Raw genomic sequence first — 26,706 nt, forward strand, 5'->3', positions numbered from 1 at the left:
CTCATTATTTTCACATGAAGCCTGCAGCAATTTGTTCTTGTGCTGACGAGTTCAGGGCATACTTGTTTTACTGATTAAAATGTCTTCATTTTAAAAGCATTACAGTTGACGTGAATACCACACTAAGTCAGAGCCAAAAAGTTTCTTCATGAATAATGCACTAAGGACACAGGTTATCACGTCTTCTCTCAGTAGTAATTGCAGGTTAAAGAGCATTTACAGCATCTACATCTAAATTCTCAGATAAAGAGGATTATAGAAAGTTCAGTCTTCCCTCATATGACAGCTCAGTGGTCTGTTTTTACCCCAGCATATGCAATCATTTGTCTCAGTAAACAGGCTTTTGACAATGTCAGTTTTGTAAAATGTAAGAGTCCCTTTTTATATGGCTTGACTGAAAGTGATTTAAAACAGTACACATTTTTACAGTGGTTAAACATTATTCTCTACTGTACTGCTACCCTGCATGATAGGAGGACAATGGCAACAACTGCTTGGTAAGCACATCCAGTTTTTGTGCCTTATTTCCAACTCCAAGGAACTTCTAGAGAGCCAAATTTCACCAAAAATCAAACATACCAAGTGGTCCCAAATTTACTAAGCAGCAGCTGAGACAGGCTAGTTTTTCAGTCCAAACCACAATCAAAGAGTAGAAAGAAAGAAGATTCCAGGAAAAAAAGCCTTCTGGACTTACTTTATTTATTAAGCACATGTAAATATCACGCACCACAAAAAGCAGAACCCATAGTGGAAGCAGCTTTAAAGAGAAGCTTTATGCTTCAATCTCCCTTTACACTTCAACTAATGCATTACTCGGGACTCAATGTATAGCACTGGAGCATCACCGAATGCTACTTGTGGGTTTCCAAAAGACATGCAGAATTAGGTGAGTTTCTAGACATGCATTCCTAAGACTGCATTAAAAAATAAAAAATCCAAATACTTCTATAAAGCAGAGTGATTTAATGTAGAGTTCAAATCAAGGCTTATCACAACCAAACCGTTATTATTACAACAACCCCCTGTATTTTAGTGAATGCAGAGCAAAGCCAGAAAACCAGACTCAATTAGAAGCTGAGCAAGAAATCAGTGGGTCTTTGTGGGAAAACACCCTGCCAGGAGATTCCACCCAGACCAACGAAAGCAAAATGAGCCAGTGCTTTGCTTAGGGGGATGACTTCAAATACATTTCACAGATCTTTGTTTGTCTTTGTTTATCCAATTACGCTGCAAGTTTTACAGAAAGCGGAATCTTTGCCACTTACATACAGAAAATAACAATGTAATGCAATGTTTTCAACATCTCAGAACTCTCCTGGGCAATGCGAGCACAATTTACTGCTGTTGAATCCAGCCATCTTTTCTCTACAGACATTATTAGATAGACAGGTCTAAATATGCCTATGCTTCATACCAGTTAAACAACTGCCAATGAACTCCAGAACAGAAAATGCATTCTCAGGAAGAGATTCCTGAGCTAACATAGTCCCAGATGATACACTGAGGCATGCTAACAGGAAGAACAAACATACTAATCAAAGAAATCACACACTCTTAAAGAGTGTTTCATGAAGATGCAATGAATAGCAAGTACTACATTCACCTTTACAGTAATGCTAAAATATAGATATGTTTCAGCTACTTTCTATCCTAAATTTCTATTTTCCACTAGCAAAAACTTTTAAGACACTTACAAACACAAAGTATTTATTAACTAACAAAGGTATAATCTAATAAAGAAAGCATTTTGTGTACATGACTGAAACAAGAATTTGGACCTTATCAACACAAAATGCTCCAGTACAGAATTACAGCATCTTTACGGAAAGATCCTTAGAGAAAGACAAAAAGTTTATTTGTCTGCTTTACACTGTGCTACGAAAGATACACATTGTTTGCTGGTGTGCTGGAAAGAGTTGCTCCCCTTCAGAGGAGCATGTGGAACATGTGGAATTCTGCTGAAATGTCGTCTTTTCATGTCAGCCAAAAACTAAGCTGTGGTAATATATGTCTGACCACTGTAACTTATCTTCTCAAAATGGGAAATATATTTACTTAATTAAACAAGAAAAAAAACAACATTCATGCTAGGACAGCACTCAAACTATTTATCTTCAACAGGGATGCTTTACTCATTTAAAGCAGTCAGTAAGTGTAAAACAGTTTACTTTTTCAACACAGACACATCCACACACAAATACAGTATGTCCAGAAAAAAGGAGTATAAAGGTCACAACAATCAATATGTTCCTTTTACCCAAGCTTTAGCTTTAAGAGGTTTAGTATTTCGAGTGGAAAGTCCTAATCACATCATTTTATATAAAATGAAAGTGTAACTGTTCTATATCAAGACTGCCTGAGTTGGTTTTCATAAGTCTAGCCAAAAAGGCAAGAAACATTTTAATGCACAGCAAGTAATGGAAACGAAACACACTGATTCTAACCACCAAGCCACAAACCATAATGGGAGTCATGAGAAAAGTCACTTGGCACTAGCAATCATTCTTCAAATAGAAAATTATCACAAACTGTTTTTGTCAATTTTGATTGCTTTTTTTCTCCTGCAAGTGCAGCAGACAAAATTACTCAGTTCTAAGATGTCAAAGTCACCAACAGTGGATTGATCACGGGGATGACTAATTAAGATTTGGAAGAATACTTCTTGATACTTCTTGACTTTCAGAAGGATAAACAACTGGTAGTCTACAAAAATACCAATTTCTGACAAGGAACAATGCAGTAGTCAAAGTGCTACCTTTTGAAACATGGGGAACATTGGATATGGCTGCCAAAGAAGTTACATCAGCACTTAGTAAGTGTTCTAATACTCATCTAAATCCTCCCTGCCCTCTACAGACAGAATCCAAAAGTTCATATCATTCATAAAAGGACTAGTCTAATTTCCAGCAGTTTCACTAGGGAGCTGACTCTAATCAGAAAAAATAACTGTAGAAATTCAGAAAAAAAAAACAAATCCATGACTGTTCTCTTGTAGGTGGGGGATATGAAGCATGAGCTCATTTCTCCAGTGAGGCTTTGACACTAAAAAGGTCAATGAAATGATGAGAGGAGGGGAAAACAAGGTATAATCTTACCGGAGTCTCAGCTTTCATCTGGGCCCGCAACTTCCCTCTCATTTCTTTTTCATTGAATTTGGCACTTCTTTTTACATAGACTCCTCCATGCTAGCAGAGAAAGAAATGAAAAGGATTAAATATTTAAATAGCTTAATGTGAAATATTTGATAAAAGAGCAAAGAAGATGACAGTAACATTCACCCTTATGACTCATGCTGTAAATTGCCCACAAGACAACTTCTGCTAGGATGAAAGCACTTGCATGCAAATACAGTTTCAAGTAAGTTCACAGAATCTGTTTATATAAAGATCAGATCTACAAAGAATATTGTAAGATGCTTGAAGTGCCTTGTTTAGAGGTGCTAAATAATTGATTGGAAGACTGCAATGGAGTCGACCACAGACAAGCACCTTAACTTGTAGATCATGGAAAATCACACAACAGAATTCACTCACAAGTAGCTGTAAGCTAACTAATTCAATGTTATGTGCCTCCTCTTACTCAGTGACTAATACAAATATTGGAGTTACATGTATTATACTTATACATCCAAAAATTAGCACTCAAGTAACTACCATGGGTCATGAAAATGTCTTCATGTACTTTACTAAAGAACTGAACCTTTAATAAAGAAGTTAAATACCAAGATAAAAACAGAATAAGGGAAAAGATTCTATGAAAGTATTATAACTTACAACCACTACAAGAAGTTAGACCATTTCCTGGAAAAGATTCATTTTATAACTTGTTCCACACAGTTTATCACAAAAACTTCAGTAAAAGGATGATGACAAAAGCACACAAACACACACAACTTTTATAAAGAAATTAAATCTTTCTCATCATATCCCCCTCTTCCATAACTTTGCTTTACATACAGCCTAGCCACATCACACTGTAAACAAACATGCTTCAAAATTAACAACTGATGTAATTAATTAAAAAAAAAAAAAAATCAACAAAAAAAATCTTTCAAATAACAATTTCGTTTTTAAATGCTATCTTCTTAAGGGATTCTCTACCTCATTCCCTAACTCGGTCATCCCCTTCTCTGCCTGCCCTGACTGTTGGCACTAGGATTTGTCAGATATTTTCTGTTTATTTGTGATTTTATATACCACTAATTGAAAGGTGATAAAAGAGCTGAACCTCAATCAAATATTTCAGGAGAAGATACAGTATGTTGTAGAAACTACAGTGTTGTGGTGGGTGAAGGTGTCAGGGTGAGCTATCATCTAATTGGTGCAGAATAGGCAGGACTAAAGATGGAGGGTTAGGAGGAGATAGCCAGAAGAGAAAGCTATGTGAAGCTCTTTGCTCCTCATGGTGTGGAGAGATGGCTGTGCAACTGCTCAGCTGATGATATTTGATGAGACATATTGCCCTCCAAAAGCTGCAGTGAAAAGGAAAAAGTCAATGGTGCATTAACTCCAATATTAGATAGTCTGTATTAATGTCTGTGCCTCCCTCCATGGTGCAGCAGTCAGCTGCAATGCTTTATTGTGTGGCTCTGGTTGGCAGGGGCTCAAAACTACAGAGGGAACAGAATGCCCAGTCTGCCAAGCCTGGGCTTAAGCAGGATGGTGCACAACAGCAGCCCCAGCACATGAGCAATTTACCAGTATAGGACAGATTACAGGGGAACAGAAAAACCTTCCATCAGCTGTGCAGCAAACACAGCCATGTGCCATCTCCACACTTCACACGTAAGGCTGTTTTTGAATATCTGACACTAGTAAAGGGAAACAGAAGTCTTATTTTAGAAAGTGACAGCATGACAACTGCTCTGATGAAGGGCAAACTCAGTGTGGTATGAGAAATGAAGCATCTACTGTACAAGACTTCCATATAATCTGCAAGTCACCACTCTGAGTGAACTCAGCTCTCAGCTATCTCTAGCACTGACAACAGTCATCTCTCATTCATCAAAGTCTTCCCTTACTTAGCAAATCACTAACCAGCTGAACCCCCTTCTCCTTATTTTAAGATCGGTGAACATGCAGAAACCAAGTTACTGCTGCACAGTTTCTTAGGGACACCACAACGCCAATGACAAACCCAGTGTCCCCACCTCAGACTACTTTCCTTCTCAGAAATAGACTTGTACTTCCCATGTACATGCAAGTATACAGACACTGGACGTATGAACAGACAAATAACCCACTGTAAGGTCACTCCTCATTGCACATAACCCAACTAGAAAAGCGTCGCTTTCCCTACAGCGCAGAGATAAAAGCCAAAGAGGCAACATGTCACACTAGCTAAATAATTGGCTAAAATACAGAAACAACCAGAAGTGTACGTGAGCTGATGCTGAACAACAGAAAGAACCTACTTCCTCTGTCAGAGTCAAGCAAACTTTCAGAGATCAAAAATATTTATCAAAGTTATGTCCCAGCTTCACCAGGTGGCATAAGATGAATAGGAGCTAGCTGCGTTTTGGAGGAGAGATAGGGCAAAACAAATTTTACATCCATCCAAAAATAATAAAGTTAGTTTTATGAAATCTCACTACCTAATAAATCGAACTCGGAACATAACAGGTTAATTAAGTAGTTCCTTTCTTTTTGTTGCTATGAGATATCTGCCTTCAAAGAAGAATGTCAGTTATGCGACTGTATACAGCTCAAATTCCCCAATTTGTATTGCATTTCCTTTTCAGTAAGAGATCAAATATATGAATGCTTTTCAAAACATGTTTCTGGAAGTATTGTTTTTAAAGTTTTTAATTTTTTTCCGCTGTACTTTAAAAGCCCCTCTCTAGGTCAACAATGGATTATGTTTACAAATATACTTCCTTTGTGCCTGAATTTCGCTCTCCTGGACATCCAGACCACGTTTATTTCCAAACAGGATGTTTACCTGAGGCAGGGAATATGAATTCTGCGAGCATGTCGTAATTACACGGCTCTGGAAACTTTTAGTGGAGTGTAAGTGACATCACTGACAGAACATCAACAGGAAGGGCAGGAAGTGTTTTATGTTTTTGCACTGTTTGGTGTGATAAAAACAATAAAAATACCTATTAGCGTGTGCTGCAGTCCTGCTGCATCCCGTATCCGTAACCTAAACACATGCATCACCATTGTCAGTAAGCAGCCTTCCATTTATGTCAATGAATTACATTTATATATATTTTTAACTATCTATCTATATAGATAAAAATATATCCATCACTACATCTCATAGTAGTTGTATGTTTTGAGGAATAACATGTTGAACAGGTTTACTTATTTTTTAATTAAAGTGTAGCTCGCGTATGGATTAATTTCCACAGGAACCTTCTTTTAACAGTCAGTATAGCAGACAGGAAACTGAGCACCGGATATTCCACAAAGCAATAGTCATTTTCCAAAATTTTGGAAAAAAAAAAATTTGGACACCTAGTGAAAGCAGATGGAATAGATATCCTGTCTGTAATTTAATTAATCAGACTTAAATCATCACCAATATAATGACTATAGGCAAACAGAAACAGCACGTATCAGACTGGTCACCGTCTCTTTAGTGGAATCAAAATGCAGAGATCTGAAGTCTCGGTGGGGACAAGAACAAGGGCTACTCAGAAAGTAATGCCTTCTATCTCAATCTGTTGGCCCATGATGTCAGAGGCAGATGTTGGTGGCACAGCAGCAGAGGCTGAACCTTTCCACCAATACTCCATTACACTTTGTTTCCGAGTGACAGATGGCAGCAGAGGGGCAGTCTGACAAAATGGTGTCTGACATGGAAGTGCGTATGAAGCAAAGGTGTGTCACTGAGTTCCTCCATGTGGAAACAATGGCACCCACTGACATGCTCCGACACTTGCTGAGTGCTGATAGAGATCAAACAGTAGATGTGAATACAGTGAGGTGGTGGATGTGGCAACAGGGTGTGATGTTTTGTATTTATCTAGGGGACTGGGAGAGCAACCTTTGAAATAAATCACAAGTGGTTTTATTTTTTTCTGCAGCATATTTTTTCTAAACAGTACCATTTTGGAAGAAAGGGTAGCAAGCATGCATGCTTCAGCCTAGCTTTACAGCTCACACACTGCCTAGGGCACTCATCCAGAGAACAACAAAGACATTCAATTTTCAGGCTGAACACAACATTGATTGAACCTGATCTACAGATACCTTGGGGAACACTTGAACTTCTTACACACTGAACAGAAAGCAGGAACCTCAACAGTATCCGTGCTCTAAAATAAAAGTGAGATAGTTCGCTCCCTAGAGATGGGCATTTTTGGTGACACGATCCAAGACTATGAACCTCTGTAGGCACCTACACCAAATGAAAGCAACATCTGATTACTGGGAAAGGACACTGCTTAAGGCACTTCCTACTTCACAGCACACTGAATTAGGCAGTTCATGGATCTGAGCCTCCCCTCTCCAACAGCCTCTAAACCCAACCCAAATTGGAGGCAAAATATGAGTCAATCAATAACAGCTGTAATTGATGCCAGCAAAGGGCTGTTCCGTCTCCTTTCCTCTTCCCACCAGTGGCTGTATGCTCAACTTAAGGATGCAAGAGTGAGGGTGCTGAGACACAGACAGGAACACGCTGCCAAAATCAAAGAGAGCAAAGCTTCCAATTTGCACAGAAGCCTGCAACAAGATTGGCTCTGGTCAAGCATACAACACCAACGTTGGGCATTTCATATTTGATATACAGTTTACACGGGAAAATTGTTCTATTTTGAATTTAAACTAAAAATGTCAAACACTATCAACAATACATTCCTCAGTAACAGGGAGAGGTAAGTCGCCTATTCTTCACATTTTTCTTTACAAACTACTAAGTTGGTCACTCTGCAATTAAGGCCTTCTATTTATTTCCACGAAAACTGCAACAGATGTACAACAAGATTATTTGATACAGCAAATTCTCAGCTACAAAACAGTTTCTCAGTCACCAACATTAGCTATATTAAGATCTCCTTTTACATTGTGTTAAAACCAAACAGTTGAAAAACAAATAGCTCACTACAAATGTGAATTTACTCCCAGTTTGCAGCATAACAACAAAACAACCAACCAAAAAAAACACCCAAAAAAAGTCTGTTTTCACTTACTGCTAAGTAAACAACTGCATAGTTAAAAGAACAAAGTATTAGAATATTTTGAAACAGCTACTAACAGATTCTACAGCGATATCTGTAGCTACTAATGCTGCCCACAACAAGTATTTACTTATAAGTAAACTCATTCTTTAATAACTCTCTCAACTCAGATACGCATCTAATTACACAGAGTGAAACGAGCTATTTTCACATTCAAATAATGTTAGCTCAGCACTCCATCTTCCCAACAACACAAAATAAACAGAAGGGAAGTACACCACATATGACCTACACTGAGCAAGGAAAAAGTGAATGGGCTTACCTGTGAAAAATACCACCCGTACAATGGAAGCCACTTTAATCCATCTTTCAAAACATATCGGACATGCCCAAGTGCATTCTGCCTAATTGCCAACATGTCCGCAATAATCCAATCAACTGCAAAGACAAAAGCCAAAAATGTTTAGTTAAACTAGTTTACACCTGCCACTGATGAAAGAAAAAGCACATTTTGTACAAAGAAATATAATTACAGGCTTATGTGCCAGAAGTTCTGATGGAAAGCTATCAAAGCAAGGCTGGAAAGAGACACAGCAAACAGATGAGCAGATTTATAAAAACGTTATGGAAAAAATACAAACCTGTACACTGATGATTTGATAAATATATTATATTTTCTTTATTTTTTGGCAAATCCCCATAGATTATTACCTAAAAAATAAAAAATGAAGCATTACTTTATTGTTCATAGTCAGTGTATTAGTCAGTGATCAGAGGTAATTACCTATTTTCTAAGAAAACTGCCAGAGAGCTAGCATCATTAATCCCATTAATTTATCAGAATCCATCATGCATACAATCTATTTATCAACAAGGAAGTTAATACTAATTAATTAGGGCACAAAAAGTTTATTCTGTACTTATGATTCAGCCCCAGAATGGGAAACATGGAAGACAACTTACATTCACAAGATCCTTAATGCAATTAAAGGAAAAAGCAACCTTCAGACATGCATTAAAACATTAAGTTCATAAATCTAACATACAGCATATGTTTCATCCAGACACATGGTTATGAGTTCAGTTAAATTTAAATTTGTAAGTTTTCCTGAATTAGATAAATAAAAAAAAAATCTCAACCATTTGCCACAATTTTAACCATCAAGAGCAGGCAAAAAAACGAAACAAAACAAAACAAAAAAAAACAACCAAAAAACACAAGATGGGAGGGTGAAGGAGAATAGGAATATCTTTAAGTTGGGCTTCAGGTTTTATTATAATTTTACAATGTTTTTCTCCATTACTTTAAGATTCACTTTTTAACCTTGCAGTTTTTCTCCCAATTCCTTATTAGTGGGACAACCTCCTGAGTGTGATTAAAAGCAAGATGCAGAATTAGTGATCTAAACAGTTTTTAAAAAGGATAAACTCAGATTTATTTCACATATAAAATGAATGAAACTATTTCAACTCTCAAGTGAAGAATGTCTATAGCAGTGTATTACAGATACTTTCATTATCTAACTCAGCTGACTTTTCCAACCAGTACACTTCAGGTAGGCTTCCACGCTACTCTCCCAATACTAATAGGCTATATTCTTCGTTTCTAGAAATCAACTGTATAAAAACAAATTCTTCTTTGATGGCACAGCATTCACCAAAACAAAAGCACTACTTGGAAGCTTTACCCACATATCACCACCAGTTCCACAGTATGGACTGTCTGGATATTTTATCAAGAAGATGCATCTAATATTCAGAAATTGATCACAATCAGTTAGTGCACTAGATCTCATATTCATCCTTACAGCATGTCTATAAGCACCTCTGAAAAATCTGCCTGCATCTCAGCTAACCTGTTACACCAAACAGATAACTTTTTGTATTGTAACACTATACAAACATCCCACAAAAATCTGAGTTTACATTCACAGTGTTACTTATCTGCAAATACAACTGCACTGTTAACCAAATTTGTTTTCAAGACAAGAAACCGTATCTTAGCAAATTGAGACATTCACTAAATATGTGAACAAGAGATTGTCCAGCGTACAGTAAAGAGAACATGACTTATTTGAACTTGGAGGAAGGGAAAAGGTTTGATACAACGGATCACCACAATCGAAGGTCCTGAATGCTACTTGTGCTTAATAAAAGGTAAGAAAACATGAACAAGAGGAAAACAAGATCTGCCCTTGACGCTCTAAGAGCTATCCCACAGAAGAAAACAAAACAAAACAGGGTTTGAAATGCATAATTTATTACCTTAACTTCTAAAAGTTTCTACTTTTAGTGCACAAAGTCAAAATTCCACTGCAATCAGAACCACAATTCAAAGCACTCTCTTATGACTACTGCATAAGTAAAAAAGAAATATAATGGATTGCGTCTGCCAAATATAACAGTTAATCTGTATTACTTTTTATTTCAATAGGATTGGATGTAGTTCACTTTTTAATCCCAGAGGAACACCCTCTCATTGTTACTGTAAGTAGATTTCTGTGTACAACGTACAGCCTTACCGTAACGGTTAGCCAAAACATGTTTGTAAGTAATGAAGCAACATTTTGTAACTGTGATAAAACATACAGCCATATGACTGTATAGAACTGAAAAGCTCTATTTATAATTAGTTCTTATCAAAGACAAGAAAGGATATTTTACTTCAGAGTGAAGGAAGGAGTGAGAAAATCTGAAAAATCTATTTTGCCTGCTCAACTGGCTCAGATTAGGAGAATGCAAAAGCTTTAACCGCACCATCGCTCATTTCAGCAATCCCAAGAAAAGGTTTCTACAGTTCACTAAAAGCCAGCAAACAGCTATTCACAGATTTGATGTTCATGGTTAGGAAATGAGGGCTACCAACTACATGATATATGTTACAACCAGATAGGAGTGGCACCATCCAGCCTTATTGCCTCAAGGTTTCTTCAGCTCTCACAGGACACTCCTGCTCTGCAGGCAGCTGTGCAACATTCCTTCTAAGAAGCCGCTGTGTTTTTCAACATTTTCGTAATAAATCATGAACAGCCTAGCATCCTGCACAAAAATTGTCCTTTTCCCTCTGAGATGATGTCCAAAGAATTCGTCTGCCTGGGGATAAGCAGGGGAAAAGTCCCTTCTGAGCAAGCCTTCAATTTCTGTGAATCCAAAAATTTCAGATAAATTGGAGTACCTAGTAAAAATTATAGCTGAAGGATGCAACACAATATTCTTCTTCATGGTCTACAGAAAAAAAGCTGACTTTGTGCTACTCTTTGCAGCAATGTCTCCATAGAATTCCCTGCTGCCACAGACCGTGCAATAGTAATCAATTCCTTTTCAGACTGCTAGTGCAGAAGGTATCTGGGGAACACAGTGAAGGCAAACGTTTGAGGACTTTATCAAATGGAAAAACAAGTGTTCACGGTGCCAGGTTATGCACATGTCCTTTTTGAAGCAACTTCAGGAGTTCAGAATAGTGGTCTTCCAAGAAGTGCAGGAGGTGGGAACATTTGCAGACACTGGCTGACCAGCATCAGGCAGGAGGCACAGGACGTAGCTGGGAGGCAGCTTCCAGTTTCAGCAGCTAACACACTGCATTTCAGATATCTTATGCAAGCTCTCCAAATGCCAACAGCATAAATACATACACGTTCCACGTATGTATCTGTTTGAAAGACTGAGAAGGTGCTATCTGTCACAATGAAGCAAGTGAGGCATCCCATTCATTTGAATAGGTGCTTTCTTGTTTCATTAAAAAAAAAAAGCAGGAAAAAAAAAGCAGGAAAAAAAGCACAATGAAGTCCAGCAGAGAAAATAAGTTGAAAGGAAGAGCAACACAGCAAGCCAAATTGAACAGAGATCTGAGGGAAAATGCAGATATGTAGTCTATGATTACTGTTGGTATGGGTCTTTCTTATTCATTTATGTAGCAGTGCCATCAAACTCAATATTCAGACTGAGCTCAGACAAAGGCAAGTGGATGTTAATGGATTCCCTTCTGTAGAAGGCAGGACCCCACCGTCCACAAGCTCAGCAGGCACAAAGCATACCTTGGAGGTATCAAGGCAGAGGAAACCACAAGTTATCCCATAGAGAAAACTTACTAACTCAGTGATAGGCCAATCCAGGCATGCAAACAGGGGCTCCTGGGTGATCTGGTAATCCAGCTTCTGTATTCATAGAAGTCTCTGCTTCTTCCAGTGCAACTTATTCGGCCAAGGCTGTACAAGCGTGGTAGCTTGCAGAGCTATGCAAAGCAGCCCTGCATGGAAGCCACACTTAAACACACTGTAATTTGCAAAAGGCTTCACAACAGCAAGGCAGATACCTCTGAATAAGGTCTCTATTTCTTGCTTAGGAAGGCTGCACACATCAAAGAAAATTAAATAGATCATTTAATCACATCCTAGCTACACTGGCTCAGAACACTGGGCCATGGCAAACTAATTCAAGAGAGAAAAGTAATCATGCTATCAAAAGTCCTGCATGCAGGCCAACTGGTGACCACAAGAAACTCTTAGCAGAGAGATTACCTTAATATGATAACTGGATGAGGTCAGTCATGTGAGCAGTTCAGGAGCTGACTTACACACAGACCTGGCATCTCTGCTTCAGTGGCAGGAAGGCAACAAAGCAGGCTTTTGGTGGTAAAAACACGAGCCATCTCCTGTGATGTCCCACCACCTCCCGTCCACCCTCCCTTTCTCCCTGTTCACAGAAACCAGGAATGTGGTATTCAACTGTGGAATAATGCTCACTTCCTCACTATTTTTTCAGTAACAGAAGGGATGTGCACTGTAGCATGCGGCAGCAAAAAAAGGTGGAGTAATCAGAACAGGAGAAAAGTGCTTCAAGAGCAAAGGCAACAGTAACTGGAAAGATGAATAAAAGCAGAGATACAGTAACAGAAATTCTTTCCCTCTCCTGGAGGAAGACAAGAGAAACAGAAGACTGCAGAAATAAATCCAACACTTCATTTAAAACACTCATATAAACTTTACGCATTCAGCTTTGCTCTCCTTAAAACATGCAGTTCTCTCCACTTCCCCGTTTCTGCCAGACTACTTTTATAACTTGGACTGCAAGCTCTTCAGAACAAGAGCTTCTTTGTTAGCTGTGCACTGCTACAACTGGAGTGCTTATTAAAATAATTGGTATCCTAGGATGCATTTTGCATCTTTTTGGCAAAGAGACTGGAAATAATTTTGTGGTAAAAGGGAGGAGTTTGCATCAACAAATCTCCAAAGGAACTGCTAGATATGGCTCTGAAGTCAGTGCACAACCCTGGGCAAGCTGACTTCTGCAGCATTGCTGCTGTGATAAGAGAGCTACTGTAACAGTACTTGAATTCCAATACTACAGGTATCACCTGGGAAGTTGTTTAAATTCCCAATTCTCCTAAAATTCTGCCTGGTGACACAAGCAGTTGTTTTGAGCTTCTCAACAAAGTGTCTCAGAGCACAGAATCTATTTGTCCTGCCTGACAAGAAGCAGGCTCAAGGCAGGACACAACTGGGGGCCCCTGCTTGATGCCACAGATTTCACAGGTTTCCAGATGCTCTACTACAAGTATTTAAAAATGGTTATCTTTCTTCACAGGAGACAGGTAAACACTTTTATTCTCATTTAACAAATGCACATCTCACTGTTCTACACCAAAAAGATACAAAACTTCCCCCAAGTACCAAAGAGGATGGTTCCAGCATTTTACAGACTCATAATATTGCAAAATTACTTTTAAATAATATTTTTATTTAAAATCCTTTTAGATCACATACGGTTTTTCAGGAATTATCATATTATTGCTACACCTCATAAGCTCTTTAGTCAAAGAGACTACCTGCTTAACATAAAATTGCACAAGTCCGAGGTCCACTGCTCAGGCTCAGCACCAAACCAGAGGGGAAATATTGGTGGTAGGTGGACAGCTGGACTAGATGATCTCTTTTCCAATCTTGATGACTGTACGATTCAAACCATGAAAACATTAAATATTCTTAATAAATTAGTAATCAAGAAAAGTAAAACTTCATAATCATGTGCGTTCTACTACTTCTTCGTATTTGAACAGAAAAAATACTTTCAAATAATTAGGTTATAAGAAGTAAGTTCTCTAATTTTCTACTTAGTTATACAGTAAATTACTTTCACTACTTTCAGTCAGTAGTTTGTACTGTACCATTATAAATCATGCAATGGCAATAACTAACACACTCATTCCAACATAGAAAAAAAGCCCACTGTCTTGCAAGATGAAGGAGGCATTTATTATAGATGAGCACTATCATTCATTTAACTGGACTAGTTTTGTTAGTAATTCCTGCTTGCCTGGATCTTTTACAGATGCTACACAGAGGACCGAGACATTAAAGACCTCAAGAGAAGCATTACCTGCCAGTTTTTATAGCCCTTCTCAAAGCCTCCTACAGTGATTTAAAACAGAACATGACAATTTTATTCACAGATTTATTTCCAATCTGATCAAAAGATTAATTTCAGAGGGAACAAGTTGTCACAATACAAAATATGTCGGGGCAATTTCAGTTTGTATTTACTTAAACAACGATCCTCAACTACATAGATTCAGATATGGAACATAACCCAGAAGTGGGAGCTCTTGGCTCCAGGCGTAGCTCAGTGCTGCAGAATGGGATTCACAACACCGCACTACTGAGCCTGCCAGCTTTGAATTGTCAGGATATAGGCCACTGAAAACAGATGCAGATCTTAAATCCCATCCTGCCCTAACACGCTGTTCAGTGCTTTCAAAAGGTTCATCTGAGGACGGGGGATTCTCTTTTCTGAAAACACACTGCTAAATGTAGCTTTTCAAAGAAGTGTACGTAGAAAGAACTGAACTGCTACAGTGCATCGGTACAGCCTGTGCTCATTAACTCATTAAGCTGAGGAGAGTACCATCATTTCTTCCTTTTTGTTTTTTTAAATAGAAAAAAAGAGCTCAAACTGTTTTGGAGGTTCCCAGCCCTTCCAGCATACATTCAATACCATTTGAAAGTGCTCTTGTTTCTTTAAACAAGTACTGCACGTATTTCAGATACATATAACATATGCGATGTGAAAAGAGATTATTTATAAGCTGAGATTTTCACAGAAGGGTTTTTCTGAACATCTGGCACCTCAGTATGATGCAAAGCCTGCACATGCCTTCCAGCACAAGAGTGGAAGGAAGTTTCATGTGTTTCATTACAAGAGAATGACATTCCCATACACAATCCTTCAGCACCTCTGAAGAATTTTTCCTCAGATTTTTGTCATTTCCTTAAAAGAAAGGAAAAAATGACCCACGTGCAATGTAACTATTGTTCACTTTGCTACTCTTCTGTAGTGGAAAATACGTAATGTCTTCCCCCCCACAGTTAAAAAATTACAGTGCATATTCTGAAAACTTAATCCTTTGGCATCTCGCACCAGCAAGAAGCAAGAAACCTTGTGTTGTGATGTTATTCAGAGTGCTCCTCCAGCTAGAGCTCCTAATAATGGGCTCTCTGCTTTTAACCGTGAAGGACTCCAAGGAAGAGTTCATTAAATCCTTACCTGTAAGATTCATACAAGTGAGCAGCCAAGTACAGACTGAACTGGTACAACTTACCAGCGAGTCTGCACGCACGGGGAAGGGGAAGATGAAGAAATCTCCACTTTCACTGGAATAACACCTTCCGTACATTTTTTTCAGAACGTATTTAGAATGTAAGCACAATGGGCCTCTAGGAAGAGCCAAAGTCACCTTACAGAGCAGAAGACATCATACAGGAAGGCATCTGAGCTGGCTCTAATTTGGCTCCAGACCCAAGCATGGCAAACTTGAGCCAGCTTCAAGAAAAACTGAAGTTAACATCCCTGCCGTACCTCCCTGCACCAACACAGCACAGAAATGAGCTAGTTCACCTGCACCTTGCTTGACACCGTGCATCATATTTGCTTATGCAAGAGGAACATGCATGCCCTCCAGATTGTCAAGTAGCTTCAGAAAATGGGACCAAGTCTTCAAACTCAAGAGGAAAACAATACTCTAACTACCACAGTACAGTTGGAAGTCATACTGTTTTTCCTCACATTTAGGTACCTGCTTAAATGTTGTTGAACTGAATAGGAGTTCAACAAAATCATAGGTAGTTTCACAACTGAAGGAAAAGAAGAAAGACATCAAACTAGCGTGAAGCGTACAGTTTTCTAGTCTCACACTGAGGAGCTAACTGCAACAGGGCAGATGACAAGTAGCAAGTGACAGATATGAAATGAAGAAAAGAAGAAAATAATTTCCGTTTCTCATCCCAAATCTCTTCAGAGCATAAATTCAAACTGACAGAACAAAGATTAAAGAATACATTTCCCCGGAGTAGTTATGCTTCCTCGTAACTGTAACATCAAAATCTTTGACATCTGAGCCTACTTTATTTAATACAACCAAAACTGAGAAAAAGAGACGCTCTGTAAGCCTGAGGTAAATAGATTGCAATAACTGGAGTCACACATTTAACTAGGAATAGAATCTTCTCTTTGCAAGAGTCTGATGGTATAGCAGCAGGAGAAAAACTTCTCAGTTAACAATCACCTTTACGTAAAGTATCTGAGTCTGTTATGCAAGAAGAAGGAAAGAACATGGAACAACAACAAAAAAAAGTATATCAAGAACTTCATGAACCACCAAAACATCATTAACCACAAAAAGAGAAAAATGTGTAAGTTATGTGTGTAAGTTTAAAAATGCTTTTTCTTTTTTTTAATGTGATAAAGAACAATTGTACTTGCAGACGTAACAAATCAGGCAAGACTTGCACAACTTACATTAAGAACTGAATACACTATAAGGCTAAACACATTTTAATCTTAATATCTTAACATAGAAAATTTAGAAGTGAAACCATAAGCTTGTAAAAGTCACTAACTAAATACTTGGAATCTAAATTTTGTAAGTGCTTTTAACACCTATCCTTTGAATCCTTAGCTCTTCATACCTGACAAACACTGATTTTTTTTTTAATCTTTTTTTTTTTAGGATTTTCTGAAGTATACATTGCTGTTTTTAAAATGTAAATATACATGACAGAATGAGGGGAAGTGGCCTTAAACTGGAAGAGGATAGATTTAGACCAGATATCAGGAAGAAATTCTTTAGTGTGAGGGTAGTGAGACACTGGAGCAGGTTGCCCTGTGTCTAGGGAGGATGTGGATGCCCCCTCCCTAGAAGCATTCAAAGCCAGGCTGGATGAAGCTGTGAGCGACTTGGTCTATGGGAGGTGTCACTGCCTATAGCAGGGGGTTGGAACTAGATGGTCTTCAAGGTCCCTTCCAATCCAAACCGTTCTATGATTCTATGATATTAGTTTTAAGTCAAAGACAGTATTAGGTAAGGTTGACATAAAATTCAGGTTCAGTTGTGACTTGTCAGTTTGAAAATAAATGCCAGGCAAACCTCCACATCAAACTTCTGAATTACAAACCCAGACAGCAGTAGTTTTGGTGCAGGTAGCTGATAACTTGTTTCTAAAGCAGCTAACGAAATGAGTAAACAAAAACTGTTTTTCAAATATCAGAAGGTGGGATGGAGAGCAGAACCTGCAATGACCATGCAATATTCCCACACTACATTCTCTCCAGATTGTCCCGGTGCCAGAAACTGCAGCATATGACAATCCCAGCTGATGTCCAAAAGAACCGGCGTCACGATGGATTTTCACCTTCACAGCAGTAACCAAAGGCAGTCAGAACAAAAAATAAGATATATGCAAATATATCTTCATCAAAATCTAAAAAAGAACGATCACAAAGCTTACCTACCTCATGTATCTATTTTTGTTGCCTCACACCACAGCTGAATGTAAGAGTCTAAAATTAGATATCCATTTCAGTGTGAAGGCAGAATCCCTTAGGCTTAGCAGGTATCATTTAATTTCTTTTACTACAGCACACAGGACTTTGTTGTAATACTATAAAAGACACACACACCTGGTGAGAGCTGCTGTCTGAAATCTCTAATGAGATGAGCCAGAGCAAGCTGCCTTCACAGAGCCAGCACCACAGCAAGAAAATTTCATTGCAAAGGGCAGGGCTTCTTTCAGAAGTTTACCACACAAAAATGATTGATAACATTCTCAGTTTCTCTCTTAGCACAGCACCAATCCCCAAATGTTCATCACATTCCCTAGATTTATTTCATTACTTCTACCTTTAGACAAACAATAGCTTATAATTACCCTTACCCCTCAACACGCCTCCCAAGAGCTATCAGCTTCACATCATGCCTGCATCACCTACAAGAGCTGCTGTTGCCCATTCATACTACTTTCAAAGCGTGCCATAAGCCAAGCACAGTGTAGGACTAACAGAAAAGATGCAAGGCCCCCCACGCTGCTCCTCCTGCCCTTGGGGCTTGCCTTACCTGCAGCACTGTGCCTCTCAGCTCCAGCACCTCTCACTACTCACTCCCCCATCCTCCAAGCTGCCAGGCCAGCTCCAGGGGAGAGAGCTCAGACCTCACACACACATCTACAGAATAAGACTAAAAAAAATGATGGAGCGCAGCTACAGGCACCTTCTTTGCAAACACATCCAGGGGAAGATGAGAAGCAGCATTTCCTTCTAACTTTCTGGATGAAGCATTTGCCCAGGTGCTCATCCTGAGGGCACTCAGCCCCTGTCACATCTCTGGACAGAAAGCAATTAGAAAAGGAACTTTTTCCCTCCTCAACAAAGCTGTCTCACCAGCAAAGATGCTGCCCTGGGAATAAAGACAAACACAGCCCTCCTAACTCTCACTTGTAAGCAGAAGGCTGTAACAGTGAGCATCTCTATCCTCACCTTTTGCACTGAACTCTCCTCATAGATCTCTTAGGAAGCCAAGCACAGAACCCAGGCTCTACTTTGCAGGATAGCACAGTCAATAGTTCAGTAGCACAGTGCCTTTGCGAAGTTTTAATATGGCTCAAATCTTAAGCAGTTTCCAATTTTGTAGAAACATGGCAGTACAATCTTCAATATGAACCTACGAAGGGTGTTTCATTGCTTAGCTGGGATCCCACATGTTTTTTTAAAATCATTATCAGAAACACCGCAGCTCTGCAAAACAACATTGAGGTTGCATTTGACTCCAACAGCCCTTCCAGAATCCTGTGATGACAAGGAAAAACAGAATTTCATAATGCCTTTAACGAAAGCACCACTTCCAAAGATTCCTGTTCAGAAGGAAGTGGGGGTAGGGCAAGAGAGCTGACACAAGCACTGAACAAAATCCACGCACGTTAATTCAGTCATGGATTTTGTTCAATTGTCAAATCTTTCAGATGGAAAATGATCCTTCAGGAAGCAGGACAAGTGATGATTTCTTTATTATTTCTTCACCATCGCTCCATACAAAATATCAAACACAATTACAACAAAAAAAAGCTGAAGAACATTTAGTCCTCAGCTGACCTGAAACATGCGCACAAACACAACAGACATTAATTTCATCACCCTGACAGCAACCGGGATAAGATGCTAAGAGTCATAGAGAGATGACACCATTCATCATGCTGAATTACTCGTCCTTTCAGCCCTTCAAACATCCTAACCAAGGGCATATTCTCAGTTATTTCAGTTTTCAGATTCCATGCTAAGATGCGATTGTTTATTGTCTGTGCTGTCTGAATGTAGGAATCTGAACTCCCGTAAAGCAGTGAAGACAAAAGCAGTCAATCACACTATTCACACGCTACGGGATGACTTGGAAACTTGGGGACAAACCTACAGCTAGCACAAGCAAATTCAAGTTCTCCAAGCACAGGAACTGCACCTGTTTGCACCAATGACTGCTTTGCCACATCGCTGATCAAATCAACACTCTTCACTCTAAGACTTTCTACTCACTTCACACTGAGTTCAAGCAATTCATATATATTCTTCCTAGAAAAGTGTATAGTAGCACCTTCTGCAGCTTCCAGCAGGACAGGTGAGATTCAACATAACTGCTCCCTGCTCCACTTTTCAATAGATCATCTTCACAGTTTTGCTTTGCTATGACTTTATAATCCTGGAGACTGTTTGAAGAGTACTGTCACAATGCCACGCACAGATGAATTTTATATATATATAGCTCCTTAATAAAATTCATGGATATTTGCCAAGCTGCAATTGCACCAACAAATCTACAGAACAGAGTAGGATTTCTCATTTTACAGTCATAACTTTTTTTGTCGAGTTTATCTAATTTATAGGACTGGCATGTCCTGGCTTGGTTTTTTTTTTTTTTTTTTTGTACTCTAACTACTGGTTCTTCAACTCTCTAAAGCCAAATCTTGCATGATGTCCTTGCAATATGACATTTTCATTAATGCACTTACAGAATTCTAATATTACTGGAAAACCTATACCAACCCCCTCTTAGCTCAAGTTCTACCTAGGTTTTGCAGAACAAACCCTTTTGGTGGAAAAAAATTAGCAGAGCTGACTAAAAATTTAAGACAGGAAAGTATTATACTATAAGAAAATTTTAAAAATACAAACAAAAACACAGACCTCACAACTTTTACTTATTTCGTGTGCCATTCTTTACAATGTAAATACTGAGTACTAGTCCACAGTTATAGCTCTGTATTTATCTTAGATCTCAGGTCAAATACTTAAGAGAAAGGGAAATTGTTACTCTTTCAAGGCTTCCTGTCCTGCAGCTCAGAGCATCACCCTATCTAGCTGCATTTCACAACTGAAGTGTTTGCTATGAAGATAAGAAGTCTTCCTAACACCAACTGGAATTTCTGGTTTAATAAACGTAGCTAAAAACACCCAAGTCAAGGAGAGCAAAAGAAGAACAAAGTCCTCACGCATATGGCTGTGAGGGAAAGACTTTATGGGCTAAAAGCTGTTGGTGCACAGAAACTTTGTTTCCTAATAAATAAGATTAAAAAAAAAAATAAATCAAGATATGCAGCTATTTCATTTAGTATAAAAGTAATCCATGTTCAAGATTCAAACCAACTTTTAGCTGATTAGCACTTATTTGCACTAATTTGCAATTATCTGAAGACAAAACATCTCAAATATTCATAACAGCCTTGGAGTGCTACAGTACTGAAAAATTACAAATGCTCTAAACATAAGAAGTCAAAGAATGCTAAGCAGAACACAATATTAAAAGACTTTTTTTTGTTTGTTTTGAGTAAGACTGTGAAAGTGCTAAGAAAATGTCACTTCAGGTACCTGTGTAATTTTATTGTGTAGTCTCACTGTAGTCATTATTTTACAATACTCTCATGGGTGAAGTTCTTGGCTTCCCACTGACCTAGTCATAAAAATTATCCCAATAAATTTCAATTGATTGAAAAAAATTAACACACCTCAAAAACAATGCTGAATTCTTCCTTCCAGAGACTATGATGTCTTAATCCTGGTAAAACATTACAGCTGTTTTTATGAAGGTACATAAGCTAATATTCTTATGTTTTGAAGGGGAGATTGCATTTAACAATTCTACGCTTTTGCATCCAATTAAATGCCTTAAAGCAACTCTTGGGTTACTATCCCAACCTCAAATACTCAGGCACACACTTACCTTTCCACTGTGAGTTTCAACTTAAACAAATTCAGCTTTTGCATGAGCAAGTCTGGAAGGACACCCTCTTTCTCTTCCTTAAGCAAATGGACGATACTCCCAATTAAACGAAACAACTCTTAAGGATTCTCCCTCTTACCTCTCCATAAACACATTGTGCTTTTCATGTTTTTATTTAGCTCTGAGTCTCAGTTACTATCTTAACTGATGACATATGCCAAGCTGGTTTTGTGGGCCCTGCTCTGTTTTCAGCACTGCCTGTACCATTTTATGTCCCCCGAGATCATCTGCCATTCACTGACAAAGCACCTCTATTTTCACACTGCTCTAACTGATCACCTGTACCAGACCCTCCTTTCTTTTTGCATGAACCAAGTTTTATCCACGTAACCAAAGAAAACAAAGATGGACAGATAACGGAGGCCTTTTTGTCTATTTTGGTTATCACTGTCCTTTCTGTACTTTAACATGACAGGCATCTTTTATCAGAAGTTCTAAGTAGCTGCTACTGTGTGCACATTCTTTGTAAAAAAGCCTGAATAATTTTCCTGTTACAGATTATATCTTGATTTTCTGCTCCCTCATCTTTCAAGAGGTTGAATTAGACTACTGTACTGCTACTTTCAGCAGCTAATTACTGACGTACATTACTATATATCAAAATGCCTGCAATAAAGATAAAAAATAAGGGAGATAAAACACCAAGTACTTTACCTGTGAATTACTGTTTTTTTGTTTTTTTTTTTAAATCACAAGTTAACTAATTTGGACAAGATGAAAGGGTGAGGTGTCATGAGCTACAAGCTGAGTCAATCAATAACTAATGAAGGCTAAGAGAAGACTTCAGTTTCCTTTTGCACTCTTTCCATTCAACCTGATGTTAAAGTGTGCCATTTTGCTTTCTCTCTCTCTCTCTCTCCAGCTGGCTTTGTGGGTTTCCATGAGAGCTGTTATTAAGTGAGGCCTACAGCTGCAGCTCAAGAGCAGAAATCAGCAGAGGCCTAGCCTAATTTTGAAATAAACATATAATAAAACAGGAGATGAATAATTAAGCTGCAAATATCAGGGACCTATTTACACCAGCTCTGTAACTTGCCAATCAACATGGAAGTGCTTGTTATTCTTTACTTCCAAGAAGCTGGCACTAATATAGATTTCAATATACTCAGCCAGACTGAGGCTCAGGAAACACCCATCATTTGCTTAACTGTTCTTTCAATACTGAATTAGAAGTCTTCTTATTTGCTTTACAAATTTTAAACAAATATATAGTTCTCACAACCATTTAACACGTGATGAGAAAATGGTGAAGCGCAGCATTATTACTTGCACCCAAACTCTCTGGTTAGGCAGGACAGACTGCCAGCTCTGCCTTCTTAACCTGAACCTTCTTGCTCCACTTTCTGAGGTACCGAATAACCACAGCCCCTGGCTGATCCAAAACCAAAGACCCAAACCCGACAGCAGGTAAACTGTGACAGAAGTGGGAAGGTGTAATAATGTAATGTAGATGGACGAAGTGCAATTGTAGTCAGCTACATTTTTATCCACTACGGACGTAGCACCGTGGATGCGCAAAGCAGGCCGCATGGTTCAAGCGTGCAAGTAGGCTGCCAGCCGAGCACTGACAGCGCATGACTGGTGTCACGTTCCTTCAGCTTTCAACCTGCAAAACGAACACATCACCGAGACTCGGCGAAAAGCATCGCTCGGGGAGAGACGGGACACGGGCACGACTCTTCTTGGCGCACCCAGAGCCTCTGCCCTCCGAGCGTTAACGTGGGCAGGGAAGGGCCGAAGCCCCCACCTGCACACAGCAGCAGCCCGCTTCCTCCTCACGCCGGGTGCAGCTCCGGGGGCGGGGGCAGCCCGGGCGCCCGGGGAACGGGGCGGGCTTAGCGCTGCCTCCCGCCGCTCCCCACCGGCCGCCGTGGGGAAGCCCCGCGCCGCGCCACCGGCTCACCTGCACGCCCGCGTAGTTCTCGAAGAAGAAGAGCACCATGCTCTGGTAGATGGTGTACAGGCGGTCGTCCACCTCGCGGTAGAAGCGGGCGGGGAGGACGGCGGAGAGCAGGCGCCAGGCGCCCCAGGCCAGCACGTAGGTGGGCGCCGTGCCCATCATGACGGCGGCGGGCAGGAAGTAACGCATGGAGTATGTGTGCAGCACCAACGACAGCAGCATCTTCCCGCTCGCTCCCGGCCTCACCGGGACACCCACATGGGCAGCGCGCTCAGAGACGGCCCGCTGGCCCCATCGCCAACGCGCTGGGCAGGGCAGAGCAGAGCCGCCGGGCGGGGTGGGGGAGGGGGGGGGAAGCAGCAGTAGCGGCCGCCCCCAGCAGGGAGGCGCGGAGCGGGCACCGGCTCACAGCTCCCCGAACGCCGCCTCCGCCACCATATTGCCCGGCCGGGGGAGGAGCCGCACCGGCAGGAAGGCGGCCCCTCGTCGCCTGCGGGGAACTTCCGGGCCGGGCGGGTGCTGAGCGTGTCTCGCAGTCCCGGCCGCTGATCTCTGAGGTGGTTGCGGCAGCCCCGGGCCGCGGGAGTCTGGAGGGTGCTGAAGGCGTGTCCGGTAGTTCAGCGAGGCGCTCCGTCATCTGCAAGGAGCGTACATTTAAACGCGGCATGGTGTAATTGAAGCCAACTTGGTTTTTTCACCCTCTCGGTTTCTGCTGGTGCAGCGCTAAGAACAGGAGATGTGTCGCTTCCACCAGCTCCGAGCACACTGACAGCCCTTGTGCATCTCCTCTGCCCTCACGTTGCACTTGGGCCCCACAGTAGCCTTATAGCAGCAGCCCTGAAAATGCAAAAATGCAATAGGTCCTGTAGAAAGCCACTGTGTCTTCTCCGAGAGGAAGTTTAGTATGAAACCTGAGTACATAGAGAAGTACTTATTCCTTGTTTTGTACAAAAGCCCTACCCTGAAGCTTGCAAAGATAACTGTTTTTTAAAAAAGTGTATGCTCGGTGCTTTGTGTAAAGATTCTGTTCCCTTTGCCAGATTGTAACTGGGGTGGGCTGCTGTTGTCCTTAGCTGCTGTTTACCTTGTGATGTTTTTTACTGAAAGTTCTCTGCAGTGAGATCTCTCATCTTCCATGCTCCATAGTTTTTGTATTTCTAACAAAGTACTTTTTTCCCTGCTCCAAAAGGAGGTGACGACAGACTTTCTGCCAGTCCCCATCAGTGTTTACATTTCTGTCCCTACTGAGTGAGTGAACACACCACCCTGGCTCAGGACTACCAGGAGAGGCACTTTCCCCATCGTGGCCTCTTTTGGCAGGCACTTATCAGCTATAGTCAGGCAATTCTAGACTGGCTAGATGGAAAATTGAGGAAGGAGCTCCTGTTTTGTGCTGCCTACAGCATGGCCACATGGAAGAGAAAGCAATTCACCACAGTGTAGGATGGAGAAAGTTGTCCAAGTCAGTATGAGCAGGTAAAGCTAAGGTCAGGAAGATGCAATGACGTATACATGAAGAAGCACTCTTGTGCAAGTGGAGTGGTGGGATAGGCGTGGGAGGATCCAGACATGCTGATTCACAAAGGAGACTGCAGAGAGGCTAGGTTTCAGGGCAGCTAGGTGTGCTTGGCTAATTACACTGCAGATAAAAGTAGAAAATGTAGATCAGCAGTCTGTTAAATAGAATGTGAGCTGGAATTGGGAAATGGCAGAGGATTGGGAAAATATGGGGAAATTCAGCTGGCTGAACTTAAAGGCAGAGTGTGAGCTTGTAAGATGGGATTGAAATCTCAAGTGAACTGACTGAAAATCTGTTATAGTGAAGAGAATGTGAAAGCAATAAAAGCATTTGTATGAAGGAATGAACTTGTGACATCTGATTCTGTATATGTACAATCATTTATTTCCTTAGAGGACTACTGTGGAGATAAGTTCACTCATACTTCTGAAAAACTTGGATATTATTAAAAAAATCTGCAGAAATGAACAATTCTGTCACTGAGGGATGATTTGACTATCATGTAAGATAAAATAAGAACTGAAGGCACGCATTGATCAAAATGGAAGATAAAATACGAAGCTCATCAAGCAGTAATGCACATTCTGTGCACTGAATGCATTAGAAGTCTAGTGGGAACGTGGTACCAGATTCCATAGAATTCAACAAGCAGTTTTAATCTGTCATTTGCTGATATAGTTAAGTACATGAGTTTGCAACCTTAATAATATTCTTTCAGTTTAGGATTTTAGAGGCCCCTTGTATGTGTGTTTATATACATGGCTATTCTGTATTCTTATCTTGAGTCTGCCTTAGGCCAGTGATAAAATTGAGCATCAATATCTACTGAATTCATTATATATTAAAAGACACATTCTTTACCAGGTTTAGAGTGGTTGCCCCTTGGTTCCTTGGAATGTTGTTTCTTCTGTATTACCAGTGAGCAAATAAGACTGCCTGATTTTTCTTTGCTGCATTTTACATTCTGCATGTTTATAACATGCCCCCTTTCTTTTTTTTCTTTTCTTTTTTTTTTTTGATTTATTTTTTCATGTGACACTTCTTCGTTTTCTTAATCTGCCATCATCCCACACCAAGCAGACATGCACAAGCACAAGCACAATTCATTTCTGCTTTTGGTCATTTGTTATTTTTAAGAGGTTATTTTAACACAGTTTCCTTTTTAAGTCTATATTATCAAATGTGTAGGTACAGGGCACTGTTTTAACTTTTTAGTCACATGGAAGGCATAGAGTCCCTTGCACTAAGGCTTAGCACTTCTTTTTATTTCCTAGTGTAGTTATATCAATATGATACCATAATATGGTGTTGAAATGTCTATAACTGAATGAAACCCTAACTTTTCAATTCAAGAAACTGATATGCCACAATAATTAGATGTGAGATGCTGCCTTCTTCCGTGCTTCTCTTAATTCATAGGCACTTTTTATCCTAGATCATTTTGAATTGAACCACGGGAATTTGAATATTGGTCTATTGAACATTCTAGACTATGGGAACAAAATCTGAAAAATGCTCTGACCCTCTCTACAGTTTTCAATTTTTACTCCTCTGAAAGCATAGGCCCT

The 26,706-nt window shown here is 39.9% G+C and overlaps 1 protein-coding gene across 1 annotated transcript in view; it reads right to left on the reverse strand.

Annotated features, from left to right (window-relative positions):
- Nucleotides 1-24,086, reverse strand: part of AGPAT5 (1-acylglycerol-3-phosphate O-acyltransferase 5) — a 55,592-nt gene extending 31,506 nt beyond the window's left edge. Inside the window, exons 1-4 of the mRNA XM_085217914.1 lie at nucleotides 23,623-24,086; nucleotides 8,770-8,839; nucleotides 8,451-8,566; nucleotides 3,096-3,185 (exon numbers count right to left, since the gene is read on the reverse strand). Coding sequence (XP_085074040.1) covers nucleotides 3,096-3,185; nucleotides 8,451-8,566; nucleotides 8,770-8,839; nucleotides 23,623-23,841 — 495 coding nt within the window. The 5' untranslated portion in view covers nucleotides 23,842-24,086. The remainder of the gene's footprint in view (nucleotides 1-3,095; nucleotides 3,186-8,450; nucleotides 8,567-8,769; nucleotides 8,840-23,622) is intronic.
- Nucleotides 24,087-26,706: the final 2,620 nt, after the last annotated feature.

The sequence above is a fragment of the Meleagris gallopavo genome, chromosome 2 (assembly GCF_905368555.1).
Source record: "Meleagris gallopavo chromosome 2, MGAL_WU_HG_1.1, whole genome shotgun sequence".
Lineage (NCBI taxonomy): Eukaryota > Metazoa > Chordata > Aves > Galliformes > Phasianidae > Meleagris > Meleagris gallopavo.